At 34.6% G+C, this 20088-nt stretch overlaps 1 protein-coding gene across 1 annotated transcript; it reads left to right on the top strand.

Annotated features, from left to right (window-relative positions):
- The first annotated feature begins 10554 nt into the window (after positions 1–10554).
- LOC127129207 (protein LURP-one-related 15) lies at positions 10555–11925 on the top strand. The gene is made up of 3 exons (XM_051058476.1): positions 10555–10995; positions 11092–11319; positions 11395–11925. Exons 1-3 carry the CDS (start codon positions 10774–10776, stop codon positions 11536–11538), a joined length of 594 nt encoding a protein of 197 aa, XP_050914433.1. The 5' UTR covers positions 10555–10773; the 3' UTR covers positions 11539–11925.
- The last annotated feature ends 8163 nt before the right edge of the window (positions 11926–20088 follow it).

The raw sequence follows: 20088 nt of genomic DNA, 5'->3' as shown, positions 1-20088 counted from the left end.
ACTACCCCTTTCATCATCAGATACATCCTAATGGATGGCTCATTCTGCTACTCAGATACGATCTAGCGTATGATCCATTCTGATCTTTTATCCTCAGATACAGCCTAATGGACGGCTCATTCTGCAACTCAGATACAGTCTAGTGTACGACCCAGTCTGCCTCTTCTCATCAGATACTACCTAGCGTACGATACATTCTGAAATGTAGTCTAGCGTGCGACTAATTTTTATCGCCAGATACAGCCTAACGGACGACTCATTCTACTACTCAGATACGATCTAGCGTACGATCCATTCTGATCTTTATTTCTCTAGATACAGCCTAACGAATGGCTCACTCTGCTACTCAGATACGGTCTAGCGTATGACCCATTCTGATCCTTATCTCATCAGGTTCAGCTCACCCTAATATCACCTAATGGATGACTCATTATACGGTTTAGTGTACGACCCAGTGTGACACCCATGTCTTCAGATATGGTCTAATGTACGACGCACTCTGAAGCTCTCATCATCAAACTTTCTGGATGGCATCTTTAAGCCCATCTCCATCAAGACTATCTTTTAATTAACAAGTGCAAACTTTTGGGGCATTCTAAGTGTTCAATAATCTTCCACCTCCAGATCACGAATGGCGTACATACCATTCTAATTCTCTCGGTTTAAGAATATTGAACAGGGGCAGCTGTCATACCCCAAAATTTGCCTGTTAATTTTTATGATAAATTGCTTCATGCATGACATTCATTTCACATTTGCATTCATTCATTAGCATATATTTTTATATAAATTATAAATTTTAATTTATTTATTATGTGATACAGATATAAAAAATAATAATAATTTTGGTTATCTGTATGATATAAATAAATTTTATGTATATAAATAAAATAGTTTTAATTTAATAATAAATAAAAATAGATTTGAATTTTAATTGTATAATTAAAATTTTAAATTAATTTTATTTGTTAAATCTCATTAATATATAATAACTATTTTTTATAATTTAGTGACTCATGTTCCATTTATTCATTATTTATAAATAGTATTTATTTAGTAATTCACGTTTTTTACTTAATAAAACTTATTTATAAGAGTAACATTTTTTTAAGCCCAAAAATTATAAAATAATTTTGGTTGATATAAGTAAGAATAATTTTGATTTTTTTTAAATGATGAAAGTAAAAATAGAAATAGGTTTAAATTTTAATTCAATTATGTAACTAAAATTTAAATTAATTTTTATTTAAATTATTTATTACTTATAATAATATTTGTATTTAATAAATATTTAGCAAGGTTAAACCCTAACTCTCCTAAAGTATAGGAAGGGATCCAAATATTTAGCAAGGTTAAACCCTAAAGTATAGGAAGGGATCTAAATATTTAGCAAGGTTAAACCCTAATCCACACCATTATAAATACTTCATATGGCTGCAGCGGGGAAAAAAGAGGAAAAAGAGGAGAGATACAGGAGAAGAAGATACACAAGGCAAGGCAGAAGCAAGAAGATTCACGGGCAGGGAAAAGAGAAGCAACCATAAAGCACTCATAGTCTGAATAAGAACAACACACATACAGTGAGCAAGCTAGAAGAATCAAATCCCCAGTAAGTGTTCATTATGGAATTTGCATCCAGCATGATTACCTTGCAATACTCCTTAATTCATGCATGAATAATATTGGTTTAATATATATATTGAGATGATATACTCATGGTTTGGTGGATGTTGATATTGCTTTATTCAAGTATGCATCCGTTCTTGATATGTCATAGCATGTTGGAGAAATTCTGTTTGCATGATTAAAGAATTATGTCTGCCATTTAATTATTATTATATGAGTGTTGTTTCTAGCATGATTATGTTTATTTCACATGCTGTTATTACATAATAATGATGATGATGATATAATGGTGATAATATAAATCATTGGTTGTCTTTAACATGTATGTGTAAGGTTTGTTTTATCATTATCACTTGCAGTAAAGAGAACTAATACATGAGTAAAATAATATAAGCTTCTTGATTTGTGCATGACTATTTTTATTATTGCATGATGATTACATATGATCTTATTTTATGTGTGTGGTTTGATATAAGATGAAGTTACAGCTTTGTTGTATTCACATGAAAGAAACAGCATGAGAAAAAATAAAGTAGCTTGCCGTAAGAGAGAAAGCTGTAACATGCATGGTGGTGTTGTGTCAAAATGGAAAAATCCATGTAGAATTAATATATATTTTAATGAAGGCGAATAAATAACGAATGGACCAACATGGCTCGTTGGTAGCTCCCCCCTCATTGCAACGTAGAGGTCCTGAGTTTGAGCCTCCAGGACCTATTTTTTAGCTTTTCAGTGTTTTACTATGTTTACTCCCTTTCCACTATTTTGAATAATAAAAATCTAATTATATTTTTTTCCCTCTTTTCTTTTAAAATTTCTATCAATTTAGTCTAAGTTTTTCCATAAATTCATAAAAAAAAGTTTCTATTATTATAGACTAAAAATATTCTTAATTCATTCTGAAATTTAGTTTATTTATTTCATTTGTCATGAACTTTCTATGTAATAGATTTAATTAGGATTTTTTTTTATTTCTTTCTTTTTAGTTTAATTAGGTTTTATTATTTTGTATGCCCTTTTAATTTTGTACTCGTTAATTAAGATTTAGATATTTTATATCCCCTTTTAAATTATGTACCCCCATCCCGAAGCCATGTAATAGCGTAGTCTTATTTTCCGCACTTTAATTTTTCCATACTGTGAATATAACTGTCTAGATGTATGCTAATAGGATTGCATGGAAAGATAAATAATCAAACTTAGATAAATTAATTCAAGATAATATATCATTTCCACACTTGCACCTCTAGAGTAACCCTCTCTTTGTTGCCTTACGATATTACGGTCATGTCTCGCGAATGTGGGGATACCCTTAGCAAAGACTCTTTCGATTAAATCATCATCATCCCTAAACAGATAAGTCATAGTCCCTTCGATCAAAAGGTTAATGTCCCTACAAGATAAATCATAGTCCGTCGAATGTTGCCTTCGAATATATGACCTTGTCCCTCGAACGTTGCCTTCGAATATATGACTTTGTCCCTCGATGACCCTTCGTTGTAGCCTACGATTAAATGATGATCGTCTCTTCGAATGCTAAGGTATCCTTACAAATGTTGCCTTCAATGACCAATCGACGACCCCACGATGTCCCTTTACATCCAAAGGATAAGACTACTTACTTCTCAATAGTAAGGACAGTTTTACCCTTCTAAGGATAGGAAATACCTATAAAGACCTTGGTTAGGTATAACTCTTGAATGCTTGCTCACAGCTTAAAATACTTTTCACACCTCACACTTTTTAAAACATCTTTTAGAAAATCACCACTTGGTATACATTCGCACCAGAATCATCGCCGAGTTATATTTTTCTAAACATCTTTCAAAATCAAACAAGATAAACACTTGGTATACATTCGTACAAGAACCATTACAAAGTTAAACTCTCCTTTCAAAATATTTTCTAAACACACCACATTTCTCAAACACTTTCTCAAACAAGGAAAACATAAGTGAGTTAAGCAATTAAGAGCCCATGGATAACCATGGATACAAAGGGTGCTAACACCTTCCCTTTGTATAATGTACCTCCCGAACTCAAAATCTAATCAAGGTCTTTCCTGTTCTTTTCCGCCTTTCCTTATTGGATAAAAGAAAAGTCGGTGGGGACTCTTGCTATCTGCAACATTGCTTTTCAAAGAAAAAACACAAAGTCAGTTCACCGTATCACACATTCCTTCAAAGGATAATATCTGTGGGATGAGGATTCTGGTTGATAACTTTCCAATCTTCACCAAGATTGATCCTCTTAACGTTCTAGAATATTACCTTGAGAGTTTTCTCAAAGATGGAATAAATCCATTGGTTGACCCATTTAACTTACCAAAGACTTACCCAGAAGTGCATGAAAAGAGGAAGAAAAAGTCTTGTGAAGAAGGTTCTTCAAGACCTCAGAAGAAGAAGAAGAAAGGTGCTACTTTTCTGGATGAAGATGGGGTGTCTCTCAGTGAGTGCCAGAAAGCAATGCTTATGAAGGACACTTCTGGTGTTATCCAACAGCCATCCAAAGCTTTTGACACACTTACTCCTAGTAAGCTTCATAAGGCTAGAAATCTTTTTGTTATTATTTTGTAATTTCTGAACGGGTCTTACCAACATAATCATTTCCATCTTCTTCTCAAAGCATTCCTATTTCACAAACACCTCCCACAAACACAACTATTTTAGAACCTGTTATAGAAACTCAAAGTTTCTGAAACTCAATTACATCATCAACAACAAAAGATACCATAAACACCACCTCCTTCACAGTTGCCTTCATCACCCATTCCACTTCCATCTCTAACTGTTTCTGCTCCCCACACCGAAAATCCAAATATAACAAGATCAAAATTATCTTCTTCGAGAGATTCTGGTAACCAAGTGTCTAAAGGTACTCCTGAAGGCATGTTTAATTTTGAACCTGAACCCAAAGTATCTGACTCTGAAAGATATCAGGTAGCTGAGGTAGATTTTGCTCATCCAAAATTTGTCATGGAAGATGCTGCTGCTCAGCCGGTTGCTTCGGAGAACAATAGATTAAGGTTTCTAATAATCAACAGTCTGCTGGAACCTCTTCTAAGGTTGTTTCTGGAGTGCTTCTAAAGACCAATGCAGATATACAAGCTGAGAATGCTCTGGTTAAAGAACGTCTGGACATGCAGGAAATGTTGTTTCAATTGATATTATCCAGACTTCCGCCTCTTCCTCCGCAGAACCCTTAGATCTTTTTCAAAATATTTTTTCACTTTTTATGTTTTTTTAAATTTTGTTTAAATGTTTTTCTATTTCTGTAACATGATTGTACTCTTTTCTTCCTTATGGCACTACTTAATGAAATCATGTTTGTTTCTTTCCATTATTTTTTGTCTATATCTTTTTGATTGATGACAAAGGGGGAGAAACATATTTAAGGGGGAAAATCGTAATTAATTTTGATATGCCTATATTCTTGAATCAGAACCCTAACATTTTTTAATGTTTCTGATAACAACTACTTTAAAGAATAGTTTGTTAATTGTCTTGCAGGGATAGGTTCAAACATTAGAAGGTCTTGAAGTTTTTCAGATCATAACTTAAGTTACCAGTTTCTGAAATGGTCTACTCTTTGAGTATGAAGCTTTAACATTGTTGTTTGAGAAAGATTTCAACCAAGAATCAGAACTTGGCATCAAGTTTTGAAGAATTGAAAATTTGGCATCAAGTTCTGAGGAATTGTAAATTCCATGGTAATCAGACTTGGAAATCAAGCTCTTTAAGAAGAATTCGTAACCAGGCTCTGAAAGCTTTTCCAAAGAGTCAAAGAGAATTGCAAAGAGAACGAGTCTCTGAAGCTTCTTCAAAAGAGTTCAACCAAGCTTCTGAAGCGAAGTTCATCCGAATGTTGAGTTTGACAACCAGTGCGCTGGATAAGTTCAAGCAACTTCTGAAGACAACCCAGATTCTGATGGAAGATCATTCTGGTACTTCAAAAAGGTTAATCAAGAAAGTGCTCTTTCATTCTGATTTTATCTTTTTAGGATTATACATCTCAGGGGGAGCTTTGTGCTTTTGTAATATGTATCTTTTTGTGATTACCCTGGACAAAATTATTCATCAAAATATATGTTTTTGTCATCATCAAAAGGGGGAAATTGTTAGAACAAGATTTGGTTATGCATCTATGCCTTGAGTTTTGATGATAACAATATTGTTTTTGTGTGAGAATTTTTTTGGTACCCTAATGGTTCGTTATTGTGTAGCTTTAACATCCAGTTCTGATTCTGAGTATATGGCGTGCAATATTATCAGTTTCTGAACATTGTGTTCCAAATTCCGCTTCTTCACTAATCATGAGAAGTTCTAAAAGATATCAAGTTGCTGCTGCAATGTTCTTTTTGCTTCTATGCTGATTCACTCCTGAGAAGTTTCTGAAGAGACGTTATGTTACTGCTGCAACGTTCTCTCCGCTTCTGCTTCTGGACGTGACTCTGATCGTCAAGCTTCTGAAAAATTGCAAGCTTTTGAAGTTTTGCATCTTAGCTGAAGATTCTGAAGATCTCAAGCTATACATTGAGGTTATCAAGGTTCTGACTGAAGATTCTGAGGATACTGAAGATCTCAAGCCAGATTGATGACGCTGTCAAGGTTCTGATTGAAGATTCTGAAGTTTCTAAATCCAGTTGTATGTTTCTTCATTTCATGATTCATCAACTTTCATCAGAAGCCAATGAGTTTGAAGATAAGATCAAATGGATACGTAAATAAATAGTACATAGTACAAATCAAATATTCCTTCCACTACCTGATATCATGGGAAAAAGGACAATACTATACATCATGTAACACCCCGATAAAAATAAGATAATTATTTAAAATAAGTTAATAATATATTTATTAATTTAATTAAATAATTGGATTATTATTATTGGGATTATTATTATTGGAATAATAAGTTGGAAAATATATAAAGAGTTCCATTTGGTAAAAGAGAGTTTTCACGTGAATACAGAAAAACGACTCTAAAGTGGAGAAAGGGAAAAAGAGCCAGAGAACAAGGGTTGAAGAGAGGAAGAGCTTGAAGCTGAAGGATTGCCGGATTAACTCAGGTAAGGGGGGTTTGTCATCGTTTAATGGGTATTATGGGATAACATGTAATGGGTAGTGATAAACCATTGATTTGTCCCTGATTAGAATGATGTATGCTGAAATTGGTGAAATATTGGATGAACGAAATTTGGATTATAATTGAAGGAAATTCGTAGGGATTAGATGTAATAATGTTAGAATTTGTGAAATCGAATAGGGTATGATTCGTGTTAGATAATATGATCGAACACTGTGTAAAATTGGACTGTGGGAGGTTGGATCTGAAGAATCTCGTAGCAGAGAAAACCATAGCAGATCTGGAATTCTGGTTTCTGGTCATACGCGTATGGCACTAGGCAATACGCGTATGAGATGGTCTGGTACGCGTATGGCACTAGGCAATACGCGTATGGATGAAGAAGATGATGATTTTAACGTAGTTTTGTCTCTGTTGGTACGCGTATGAGGATGTGGTACGCGTAGCATACGCGTATGAGGCAGGCAATACGCGTATGGGATTGGCTGAGAAATGGGCCATACGCGTATGGGACTAGGCAATACGCGTATGGGCAGGATTGTGATTTTTCTGTGCTGTTGTTGTGCAGTTTTTGGTTGTTCAGCTGAGTAATGTAATTTAGCTGATGTATGATAGGGTAGGGATCATTTCCCGTTGTTTTGAGCAGTATAGGTATTAGTAGAGTGTGCTAATACTGTGATTGATTATGTGGTATGACATGATATGATTATGTGGTAAATATGTTGATGATGTATGATAGTATGCATAATGTTGTGAATGTATCTATCATGTATGAAATTATGAATGGACTGTTTATGGCTTAGAGTGTGAGCATATGTCCATTGTGGATGATTGTTGATGTTTGCATGACTAAGTGATTTAGCTTGCATATTGTGGCCTTTATGGTGGTAGCTAATTCCCATGGTGAGGAATTAGTGAGTGAGTATTATGGATTGTTGTTGATGTTTGCATGCTAGGTGATTAGCGTGCATATCATAGCCCTTGGGGTGGTAGCTAATTCCCATGGTGAGGAATTAGTGAGTGAGTCACTAGGTCTCAAATGAGTGGGACTAGTGAGCTTGGTAGCCGTATCTGGATTTGATCGGTGAGGTTGAACTATATGTTCACGAATAGTCGGTACCGCATGCATGGAGTCTCATTGCATAATGTATGTATGTATGGCGTATCATATGAATGGATGTATTCGAATATTATACGAGTTGTTTTGGTGATTGTGTTGAGTATGATTTTGGAGTTGATATTGCCGTTACTGATTGTGTGATCTGATTAGGGTGATTGAATGCGTTAATTTACTTAACATTTCATGATATTTTATAATGCTTATTATATCGATTGAGGAACTCACCCTTACAACTATTTTTCAGGTAACGAGCAGTGATTGAGTAGAAGCTAGTCCTTGGAGTCTAGTGTAGTTCCTTAGTGGGTCATGCTCTGGTAGATGTAACATCGGGACGGGATGTTTTACTTGTTTTTCATTGTTGATTGTTGAACAAGTTTACATGTAATGTGTTACATGTTTTGCATTGTTGTTAGATTTTATCCGCTGCGAATTATGCAAATGTTTTATTTTGATTAAATAAATGAGCATGACAGGATATTTTGGTGAATGGTGTGAAGTGTCAAGTGTGACACCCTTAATTGCATATCTACTCTGATTATATTTTGTGGTTTTAATTAAATATTTGGGGTATTTTTAGAAGGGTGTTACACATCACACTTGTCACTGAATTTATGGGCGAAGGGATGTACGTTGTATCACTCCTTTCACCAATCCAACAGTGGACAACCGCCCTATTTGGTATCCCCATTTTCCCTCCAACGGTCTCTTTATTATGCTATATAAGTGGGACTTTGAGACTTGAAGAAACGCTGCTGAAGAGACTACACTATTTGACAAGTCTGTTTCTACATGAAAAGCTATCAATTTTGTACACCATTTTTCCTTAAGTGTTTGCATTTCATTTGTGTAAAATCTGCTTGTGTAAAAGCATCTTGTAACACAAAACCATTGATTCAAACTTGTTGTTTGTGATTCCTTAAGGAGACCAGAGTATAGTTGGATCCTTGACAAGACAAAGAATGTTATTCTTTGTGATTATTATAATCAGTTGATTATAGTGGATTAAGTCCTTGTGTATAAGGCAAAATCACCTTGGCGGGTGGACTGAAATAACTTTGAGTTTCAAGCGAACCATGATAAAAATACTTGTGTTTTTATCTCATTCTTCTTAGTTTTTAAGTGGTGTTCTTGAGTTGGTAAAAAAAATTGTTTTCAAAACCCAATTCAAACCCCCTTCTTGTATTTTTCACATCTTTAACAAATCATGTTTCTGCTCTTGTTATCTACCTCACATAATATTTTTGTTGTTTTTGTTTTTGTTATTGTTATTGTTGTTGTTGTTGTTGTTCTACCTCTTGCTAATGTTTAATTTGTAAAAGGAAATATTGTTATATTTTCATGTTTTATTAATATACAAAGTTACTTATATTACCTTGGTTTATTTAGTAACTGAGAGGACACGTCCCTACATTAGGTTATTTTTAATTTTTAAAAAAATAATATTAGACCTCAGTTTATTACAAAATGGAGGGAAAAAATAATTTCAGTTTTCTCTCGAGATATATTTGTCGTCCATTTATAAAGTAACATCGCTCAAGATATTGCCAACACATCAGTCCACAAGAAACCATCTACGCCTAATCAAAAGGCGAACACCACCCATGTATATATAGGATGCTACATTGTGAAACCCAAACATTATTGTGAAACACAAACGTTGTTGTGAAATCCTCTATGTTTAATCAGAGCGCCATGAGATTTTACAAAGTAAAAGTATAACTGTGATAGATTGCAAGAGCAGAAAAAATTAGGTTTATTTAATATGTGGTTGGTGATAATGTATTTACTTTGCCAAAGATTTTTGTGATGGATTGCAAGAGCGGGAAAAAAAATTTGGTTCAAGGTTGGTTTTCTAACATAATCTCTTATCATGTAACTGCAAATTTATTTTATTTATTTAATCTTTTTTTTTTAATTTTATATCAGAAATAAATGCATGCAATACTCAACATTTGTTCTTTCACAAGTTTCAAATGGAAAGGGACACCAGTATTTGCCACCCCAAATTTAGAGTGGTGAAGATGATTCGAATTCATAATTTATCAAACTTTATACTTGTAGAGAGAAACGAAAATAAATATAAAATAAATAAATTTGTATATTAATAAAATATAAAATATATATTTCTTTTATATATTAACAATACTTGTTAAAAATGATATATATATATATATATATATATATATATATATATATATATATATATATATATATATATATATATATATATATATATATATATATATATATATATATTCTCGGTTATATAAATAATTGAGAAGTAAAATGATGTCTTTTAAAAATACAAATATGTAGTTGTTAAGATTGAATCCATTATAGGTTCAACGTTTTTTCTCTCGATTATATTAAAATTAAGAGATAAAAGCCATTCATTACCTTGCATAGGTAACCAAAATTAAATGTATTTTTTTTTTTGTAATAGTAAAGAAAGAAGAAGAATAAGTCCTAAATTAAGTCTTCAACAATACACATTGATGTATTTGGTATCTTAGAAAGAAAGAAAAAACCAATTTGATTTTTAAAATTTTCAAACAAAATCAACAAATCATTTTCAACAATACACACTGATGTATTTGTTATTTTAGAAAGAAGGAAAAGAAATCAATTTGACTTTTAAAATTTTCAAAAGTTATAATCTCAATCTAGTTAAATATAAAAAGAGAGCATCTTGTAACTTTCACACGGCATATCTATAACATCAAACCACCTTCGTGGTATATTTCATAACATAAAATAGCATCTTTGTACTACTCTTCTTGTTCCCTCCTACCTACAATGTATTTGTTATTGGTTAAAGTCATAAAAACAAATTATTATGTAAGAAAGTTTAATTCCAAATCTTCTCACAAATATTTACCAAAACAACAAAAAGGACTCTGATTTAATCACAAAAGCAAAATTGAAGAGCCAGCATCATCATCATGGCATTCCAAACCACCATAATCGGCCCTCAATACTGTGCTCCGTATCCGCTTGATCTCGCCGTCGTGAAAAAGGTTATGACAATTTCAGACGGAAACTTCGCCGTCACTGATGTCAACGGCAACATTGTCTTCAAAGTTAAAGGATCTCTCTTAACCCTCCGTGACCGCCGTGTCTTGCTTGATGCCGCCGGTAACCCCATCACCACCCTACGTCGCAAGGTTCCGCTATATCCTCTATTTTTTTCCAGTTCGAATTAGTACTCTTATATTTGATGTGTCTTCACAGCTACCAACTGATCTGATTTATGTGTGCAGATAGTAACTATGCATGATCGGTGGGAAGCTTATAGGGGTGAAAGCACAAACGCTAAAAATCTTATATTTACATTGAAGAGATCATCTCTAATCCAGTTTAAGACCAAACTAGATGTGTTTTTAGCTAGTAACACAAAAAAACATGTTTGTGATTTTAAAATCAAAGGTAGTTGGTTGAAACGATCTTGCAAAGTTTATGCTGGTGAATCTAACAACATTGTTGCTAAGGTAATTACTTTTCCTTATTTTTAATTTTTATTTAAGTATGTAGTGCTAATAATAAATCAATTTTTGTTATTGCAGATGCACAAAAAGCACACTGTTAAGAGTATTTTGATTGGTAAAGACCATTTCATGGTCACAGTTTATCCTAATGTTGATTACGCTTTCATAGTGTCGTTAATCGTGATTCTTGACGAGATTAACGCTGATGAAGAGAATGGTTGATTATAATATTAGTGTTTTATATTCATGTTATTTAAAATTTCTGTCAAATATAACCAATAAAAATTGCTGTAAGTTAAAGGTATATTTAGGTCATCAACTAAGGGTTTACAAATTACAGATAAAAGCTATATATTGTTTTTGTTCGGACAATATCAATTACGTTAGAATTACGTTAAAATGAGCTATGTTTATGATGGTTGTTAATTTTATAAAAAAACGTGTCTAGGTCTTGAACATGTTTGTAAAGGAGAGGTTGTCATTTTGAGTTGTGACCAAGGGGTATAGAGTTCAACGAATAGTGTAAATGCTTGCAAAATTTAACACCATATACATGTGGTCCATATCATCTGTGTAACGACTATCCGCGTCTTCGCCTTGTAACGACTATCTGCGTCTTCGCCTTAGTCAGTTTGTTTTATAATGGTGAAATCTCAATCACGAGAACAACGGTGAATAATAGAGAAAACGAGAGAACTAAAAAAAAATTATGGTGAAAATATGACATTGTAACATTAATAATCAAACATGGGCATTTAAACCATCATACAAAACAATAAAGTTAACCAACTAATGAGAAAAACAAACTTCTCACTCCTGCAACAACAGATTCCACATTTAGTGCGAGCGGTTGCATATCTAGTGCAACCCATTACGCTAAATCTTTACCTCAAAAATACAAAAATTGGAAGGGGTGCAATCTGTTGCACATTTACTGCAAGCTATTGTGCCAAATCTCTGCTTGAAATTGAATGCGGCAGGAAATGGCCGTAACATGTTGCACATTTACTACAATTTGTTGCACCAATTTGAATTATATTATTTTCTCAAGAGACCACATTAATTCAAGTCCTCCAAGTCTTCCATACTCAGGTGCTCCTTCATCCTTTTGATCACTTCAATTGTTACTCATTTTATTAGCAAATCGGTCACTTGGTCTTCACTTGGTCTTCACTTCAATTTTTCTTCACTTACAGGCTCTCTCTAGTAGTGAAATCTCATCTTTATATGCTTGCTTCTCCCATGTGCAATGAGATTCTTAGCAAGGTTTATAAAATAAATATTATTTATCATCAAAGTCACAACTTCATACTCTTTGTTGCACAAGTCCTTCATCAAATTCATCAATCATTCAGTTTAACACACACACACATAGACGTGCAATGTACTCTGCCTTGCAAGAAGAGAGTGCCACAATTGTTTCCTTCTTAGAACATCGAGAGATTGGTGTTTCTTTCTACATAAGAATGTATCTAGTTGTGGATTTTTTATCACTACTACGGAAAATACATATAATGACGGTTGTGAAACACATACAATGACGGTTTCAAGTGTGTTTTTAGGTAGCGTGTGATTGTATGTATGATGGTTTTCATAACGGGCGCGTGATTGTGGTTATAAGTTAGGTAGCGCGCTACCTATCGCAATAGTTATATTAAACAATTGTTGTGATATATATTAAGGTCATAGGTTCGAAACCCAACAGCAACAAAAATCTATTTGGAATATAATTAACATTTCACCACGGTTACAGAAAATAATTGTTGTGAAAAGTACCCTGAGTTTATTATAAAATATGTAGATTGCTTGTTTTTCCTTACACATCACTAAACATATACAACCATTAAATTGATGTAGAATATGATAATTTGAAAATTTTAATTATTCTTGAAAAATAATTTAAACGAACCACTGTTTTTCAAATTGCATTCATACCATAATTCATCTCTTATTTAACATGTAGTATTTGATTCAATGCCCCAAATTCTTCAAAGCAACCGTTCATTCCTAGTTTATTTGCAAAACATCAATATGTGGACTAATTATGAATCATCATCATCGCTATCATCATCATTATTTTAATCAATGATGAATATTATTATGATGAAAGCGATGAAGATGATTTAATTTCTCAACAAATTTTATGTTTTGCAATATAAATTAATAGAGAACGAACTGTTGCTTTGAAGAATTTGGGGGCAATAAACCAAGTTCTACGTGTTAAAGAGCGATATAGATGAATTACGAGATGGATGCAATTCGAAAAAACATGTTTGATCTAAATTGTATTTCAAAGATAACTTATCTTTCAAATTATTATTTTATAAATCACTTTAAATGAATGCATGTTCAATGAAGGGTTAGTGAAACAAATAATCTACATATATTATAGTAAACTCAACAACAACATACATCAACAATAATGACATAATAATTCATACTCAACAATGGAAGCCAAAATGGAAAGTCGAAAAGAATAATGCCAAGTAGGCTAAGTCATTATACAAATACCACGAAGGGCTTAAAGTCATTACATGAAAAACAAAAAATCCTTCGTAGTCAAAATTCAACAATTACAACAAAACTAAAAGGAAAGAGAAGCCTTCATTTTGTTGTACTTCGACTTTTGAAGTCTCAAGTGCCGTTCGTAAACATATTTGTTTGAAATGAGGTTGTCAATTTCCTTTTCCAGTTTCTGATCCCTTTTGACATGATGCATGCTAACTTGGATTTCCTTGGCCAATTCTTCTTGATCAAGCTTTTGGAGTTCATCTTTATGCTCTTTGGCCTTGGTAATCTTGGCTTGCAATTCCTTTATCTGTTGCTCCCAAGCCTCGATGTTTTTTTCACAAGCTTCGACCTCCTTTTGGTTCTGCTCAGAGCCCTTCTCCAATTCTGCAATTTTTGTAGTAACTTCAATGACATCGTCCCATTCCGCTGCTTGGGTTTCTGATTTGTTATGGATTTTGTTCAAAGCTTCCCTTATACGATTAATTTCCGCAATAACTTGATAAATCAACAACCCTAGATCCATGATGACATCTGCAACTTCTGGGGAAGCGTTCAAGATGTCAACCGATTTCAGGAGATCTTTGATCACAAAGCAGGCAGTAGTGTCATTCTCCAAGAGTTGGAACAGATCAATGTCGAAGGTCTTTTATTTTATTTTGAGGAGCAATTCATCACCAGATTTGCTGGTAGATTGACCACTTGACATTGTTGTAGTACTAGGGCTTTTCTCAGTCGAACTACCCCTTGCACTGATGATGGCCTTAAGGTATTCCACTGGTTTTCTCTTTTTCAGCGCTTTGAGCTCTTCTGAAGAGAGGGTGGTAGTGTTTCCGGTGGAAGGTGTTATGGTCCTTTTAGCAGCATCAAAAGTTGGCTTGGTCTTGGGCATGCCTTTATTTTGCTCATTCTCTGGTTCATTATCTTGTTCCTCATCTTCTTTCTCATCAGGATCCATGTGAAGGTTGAACATAGAATGATCCTCTTCTTCTTTTTCATTTGGACTATCAGTGCTTGGGTTTGCAATTATTGGAGAGCCATCTTCAGATATGTCTTTGATGACATCGTCAACATCCTGCATCTCCTCATCCACTTTCCCTTCAACAGGAGAAATTTCCTTTTTTTCATCCCCATGCTCAGAACCACTGGTATGATCCTTTTGCATTTCTTCAATAGGCTTGTCCACTTCATCTGTAGTCTCTTTTGTCAAATCTTTGGGAGATATTGGATGATAAGAGGGAGTGCTGGTGGGGTGATAAAAGGGAGTGCTTGTGGGGTGATGAGAAGGATCACTACTACTTACTGAGATTATTTGTTTGATGTTTGATTGCTCTGTGCAATCTACAACCCCCTGGAAAAACAAATCAAACATGGACGAGTCGAAAGCCGAGAGAAGCAATTAATAACTTGAGAAATTAAGGTAAAGTTTTTACCTTAGGACCTTTAGCCCCGGGGCTGGAATTGTCGCTTTCGAGTTGTTTATCAGTCTTTTTTCTTGGTGGTTCAAGATAAGTAGAAGATACCCTTGAAGTAGAAGCTTTCTTCGCTGAGGTGTTGGTAGCCTTTATTTTTGGGTAAGAAAGAGCATCAGAGGTCTTTATTTGCTTCTTTTTCTTGGTTGGTTTTATGGTATCCGGGGAGATATCACCATCGTCTGAATCGGTTATTTGAACTTGGAGTTCCTTTTGCTTTCGTTTTTTGGGCGTTGGTGGTGATTTTTGAATTGCCTGCAAGCAAAGACGTCTCAAAATAGTAAAAAGACATAAAGGTAATACATAAAGAAAAAATAATAACAATATTTGAAGTATACATTTGTTGTTGTTATTTTGTTGGTGTTTCTTTCATCTTTCTCTTCAACGACGACTTTGTTCGCGGAACTAGTTTTCTTGGCAGGTATTTTCACGGCTGAAATAAAACCAAGACGATTATCATAAATAAGAGAAAATTAAGGAATTGATAAATGAAGACGGAAAACCTCCCATTCCACCTTCGTGTATTGGAGACTCTATGAAAACATGTTTTATGCTAATATGAAGATGTCCTTTGAAACTGTCCAGAGTATGCTTAGTCGGAACCATCCGTTGGGCACGTTTTTGTGATTCTTGCCAAAGAATTTTTACAAAATCTCCACAAACAAACCAATCTGGAAACAGATGGCTAAAAGCCACGCCGAACTCAACACTGGAAAGTCAAGGAAATTTTTGGGGATGCATGTTAAAAGCTAGTTCGTATCGTTGTTCAGGTTTAACGAATGAAGGTAGTTTTAAATCCTCCATTTTCTTTGAAAAAATTCTCTTTTAGAGTAACTTCTACTTCACTGATGGTTTGAATAAGATCATCAGGTCTATAGGTAGTTTCAAAGTACTTTTGGAATGCTTGGATTTCATTGACATGAGTTGAAATACCTTTCTTGGCTTTGTCCTGCACAAAGGTGAAAACTTTGGTCACATGTTGAGTAAAATCAGGAACATCGAAGACTTCTTCAGTATAATAATTTCTTCACTAAGTATCAAGCTCTTGGGTACAGAGAAAGTATGGTTTGAATGCAACATGAGTGGATTGTATTCTTCCAGAGTATCGAGCTATGAGCTTGTCCGTTTGGGCATCTGTGTGTATCATGTTATAGAGGATAAGGGAGTTCTTTTTGGCTAAGAGTGGATTTGGCATAATTTGAATAAGTCAAAATTGTCGAGAGACAAGATTGGGTTGGTAGCTCAAGAGAGTGAATTGGTTCCTCGATTTCTTGAGTCTGGTTAGCAGTAGCCTGGGGGTGAGAGATGCCTCCCAGATGGCAATGGATTCCGCTTCTTGGTCTTCCGATGGAGAAAGGAACTTTATCGTGAACCATTCAGGGCCATACATCTTGTGGGCGAAGGGATCCATGGATGGAGTGAAGTTATAGCGTTTGGCGAACATCATCAAATAGCATGTGAAGGTTTATTGTAGATTCATTCCTTCATCACTAGGAGTCAGCAAAGCAAGGCGCGTTCCTTCAACCCTCCTATTTTTAATCTCTTCAACCTCTGCATCTATGGGATTTTGAATGGGAAGAGATGCTTCAAAGGTAGCATTTAACCATAGTTGCAGCAACCAAAAAGGACCAAAAAGTAATAAGTTTCCTTTGGGTTGAATATTCTTGAGAGTTATGACGCCTTCCCCTAGGGAGTCATAGAGGCTAGCCAAGATCATTTCACTGAGACAAAGGTTATGTCTAGCATGAAGTTGGTTTCCCATAGTCAGGAATTTCTTTGCTAGTTGAAGAGATTTGGAGCAAAAGACGCAGCGAGATAGCCAGAGGGCGAGGGAGGCAATGTGTTCTTGGTCAGATACTTCGACAGAGTTTTTATCATGGTAGTATGTTATATAGGTAGTGAAAACAACTTTGGTGGTGTTGAAAAAAATAGTATCCTCAGCCATAAGGTTTGGATCGTAAGTTTTCCCAGTTGGTTTGAGCCCAGTGACGGCAACAATGTCGAAAAGTCTGGGTGTCATCATACCACAGGGAAAATGAAAATTATTATGGGTGTTATCCCAAAAATACAGAGAAGAAACTAACATAGACTGGAAATATCCTGGTCCAACCTTCGACAATTGAATCATGTCTAAGATACCCATGTTTTTCCAGACTTGGGATATCTTGTTTTCTATCTATTTTAACCAGCCTAGATAATTTGAGGGGTCTTTGAATAAAGAACACGATAGAAATACCCTAAAACCATTATTCATATAGTCTAGGTCGATGGGTTTTTCTATCGAAGGCATACTTTGGTTGTTAGGGTGTGGGTTTTCAGCAGTTTTAGGTTCATCGCTAGCCCTAGGTTTCTTCCCATTAGCTATAGGTTCGTAACAATGATATGTTGGGAAAAACTCCCTGAGGCTATCAGGATTAGAATTTGTATCTGATAAGGGTCCTAACATATCACGTGTTTTACCATAAACAGAAATAGGAATTAATACATGCGATTGGTAGATTTTTCTCTTTTCTTTAGCAAGTGGAGGCTCAAGTATGTATTGTTGATTACCCACAACTTTTGGTCCTAATACTTTGTGAGCTGGAGAGAGACTAGATGAATTCCTGGACTCTTTTGTAGCCTTTGTTGAATCTTTAGTAGTTTTGGTAGAAGACACTATTGATGCAGTGGATTTGAAGAAAATTTGGGTTTTTGTTTTGTGGAAGATGACGAGTTTGAGAGTAGCTTTTTCTTTGTTAAGAGAGGTTTCAGAATGGGAAAATTTTAACAAAGGGGTGATATTCGTTATTTATAGATGAGTGAAGTAGAAGCGGTTCACTTCAAAGAATTAATGGTTGAAAGGATAGTGGGACATGTGCCAATCGGAGAACAAGTGATGGAATGGTGGCAGTTGAGCTAGCCCACGATCCCCTAGGAGCTAGGAGTGATGATTGTAAAAAGTATTCTCGCATGCTTTTGAGAAGACTTTTAAGAAAAGGTGTCATGATGATCATGACGTCATAGAAGATGGAGAGTTTGTGGCGTCGAAAGAGACTTTCAAAAAATGTCTTTTTCTCTGTTTGGTCGAAAATGACATTTTTGGGGGGCAATTTGTTAGCTGAGATTTTGACACCAAGGTTGGATTAAGTATGATGGACAAAAGAAATATTTTGTTTGTTTCAACTTTGACGGAAAGAAGGAAATGTTGTCGAAGAGGGAAATCCTGTCGAAGAGATCTTGTGTATAAGAGGGAGATGCTGGTTTTAAAACTTAGAAATATTTCTGGGTGTAGACCATAATTTCGATAGAACCAATACTGACATTGCCTTCGACGAAAGATTTTGAATTTTGAATAAGGATGATAACTATATTTTGCCCTTATCTATTTATCTGAGAAGGACGCATGTAAAGCTACGGAGAAATGAGGACATGCAACCAAAACGTGTCATTTTCTGGAGAAAAGACAGTTGATAGCGGTTATTTTCGACTTAGTATAAATATGAGTCTTAGTGTATAGGATTTCCGTGTGTTCAATCATTATACAAATACTCATAAATTACTCTAAGTATCTAAGTGTATCTGAGAAACGAGATTATTGAGAATGTACGTATGATTCACCATCTTTTCATTTTAATTGAAATTATTGGCAGTTTATCAATTATTATTTCTCATTGCAATTTACTTTGAAGCTCTTTTGTTGCATTTTATTTACATATTCTGCATTTTACTTTTAAACTTTAAACACCATTATCAAATTATGAGCATTGTCGAAGTGTTCATAGACTTTCAAATATAATTTAACAAGAGCTCATGTCCTAGGATTCACTGGTTGGTCCTGTAAAGTAAACCCTTTTTTGAGACAAGAGATTGTTTACCAATTTTCACAGTAAACAGTTCCCATCCTCGAAAATAGCCTTGACACCTTTCCAATATGCCATTGAGCGATCAAGTTTGTTAGGCTCTTCCACTGGTAGTGTTGCCATAAAACTTACAACTTTCAAAGCTTGGAAGGGAGTTTCAATCGTTTCTCCATTGACATCAATGTTGTGAAATGAAGACAGATGGCGCACCAGGATGTCCTCCTTTCCACCCACTATTATCATCTTGTTACTAGTGATGAACTCCGGCTTCTGGTGCAGCGTCGAGGTAACTTCCCCTGAAGCATGAATCTAAGGCCTTCCATGTAAACAATTGTACGCTGGATGAATGTCCATAACTTGAAAGATGATGGAGAAGGTGTGTAGACCGATCCTTATGGGAAGATCTACTTCTCTAATCACAGATCTCTTAGAGCCATCAATTTTTTTTACAACCAGAGCGATAGGCTTCATTGACACTCCTTCTAGAGTCAACTTCATTAAGGTAGTATTTGGCATGTCATTCAATGAGGATCATGTATCCACCAACACCCTGGATAAGATTGTCTCCAAACACTTCATTGAAATGTGTAGGGCTCTACTATGTGTTATCCCTTTTGACGGAAACTCATCATCTTTGAAGCCTATGTAGCTTCCAACTGTGATGTTAGCAACAAAACCATCAAATTGATCTACAATGATATCCTTAGTCAAGTGGGCAGCGTGTAACACTCTATTTTCAATTTATTTACTTTAATTGATTTATTTGTGACTTTTACATAATTTGTTTAATTATTATGTGTTTTAATTAAATAAGTGTTGTGTTTATGTGTTGAATGGGGGCGTGAAGGTATTGGTGGATAGTAGAGGAAGAGTTGAAAGTTGATATAAGTAATTTAGAATTATTTTAATGATTAAAATAATAGTAACTATTTTATTTATTTAATTACAAGGTT

This window comes from Lathyrus oleraceus, chromosome 3 (assembly GCF_024323335.1).
Source record: "Lathyrus oleraceus cultivar Zhongwan6 chromosome 3, CAAS_Psat_ZW6_1.0, whole genome shotgun sequence".
Lineage (NCBI taxonomy): Eukaryota > Viridiplantae > Streptophyta > Magnoliopsida > Fabales > Fabaceae > Lathyrus > Lathyrus oleraceus.
This window is presented reverse-complemented; position numbering and strand designations above follow the sequence as displayed.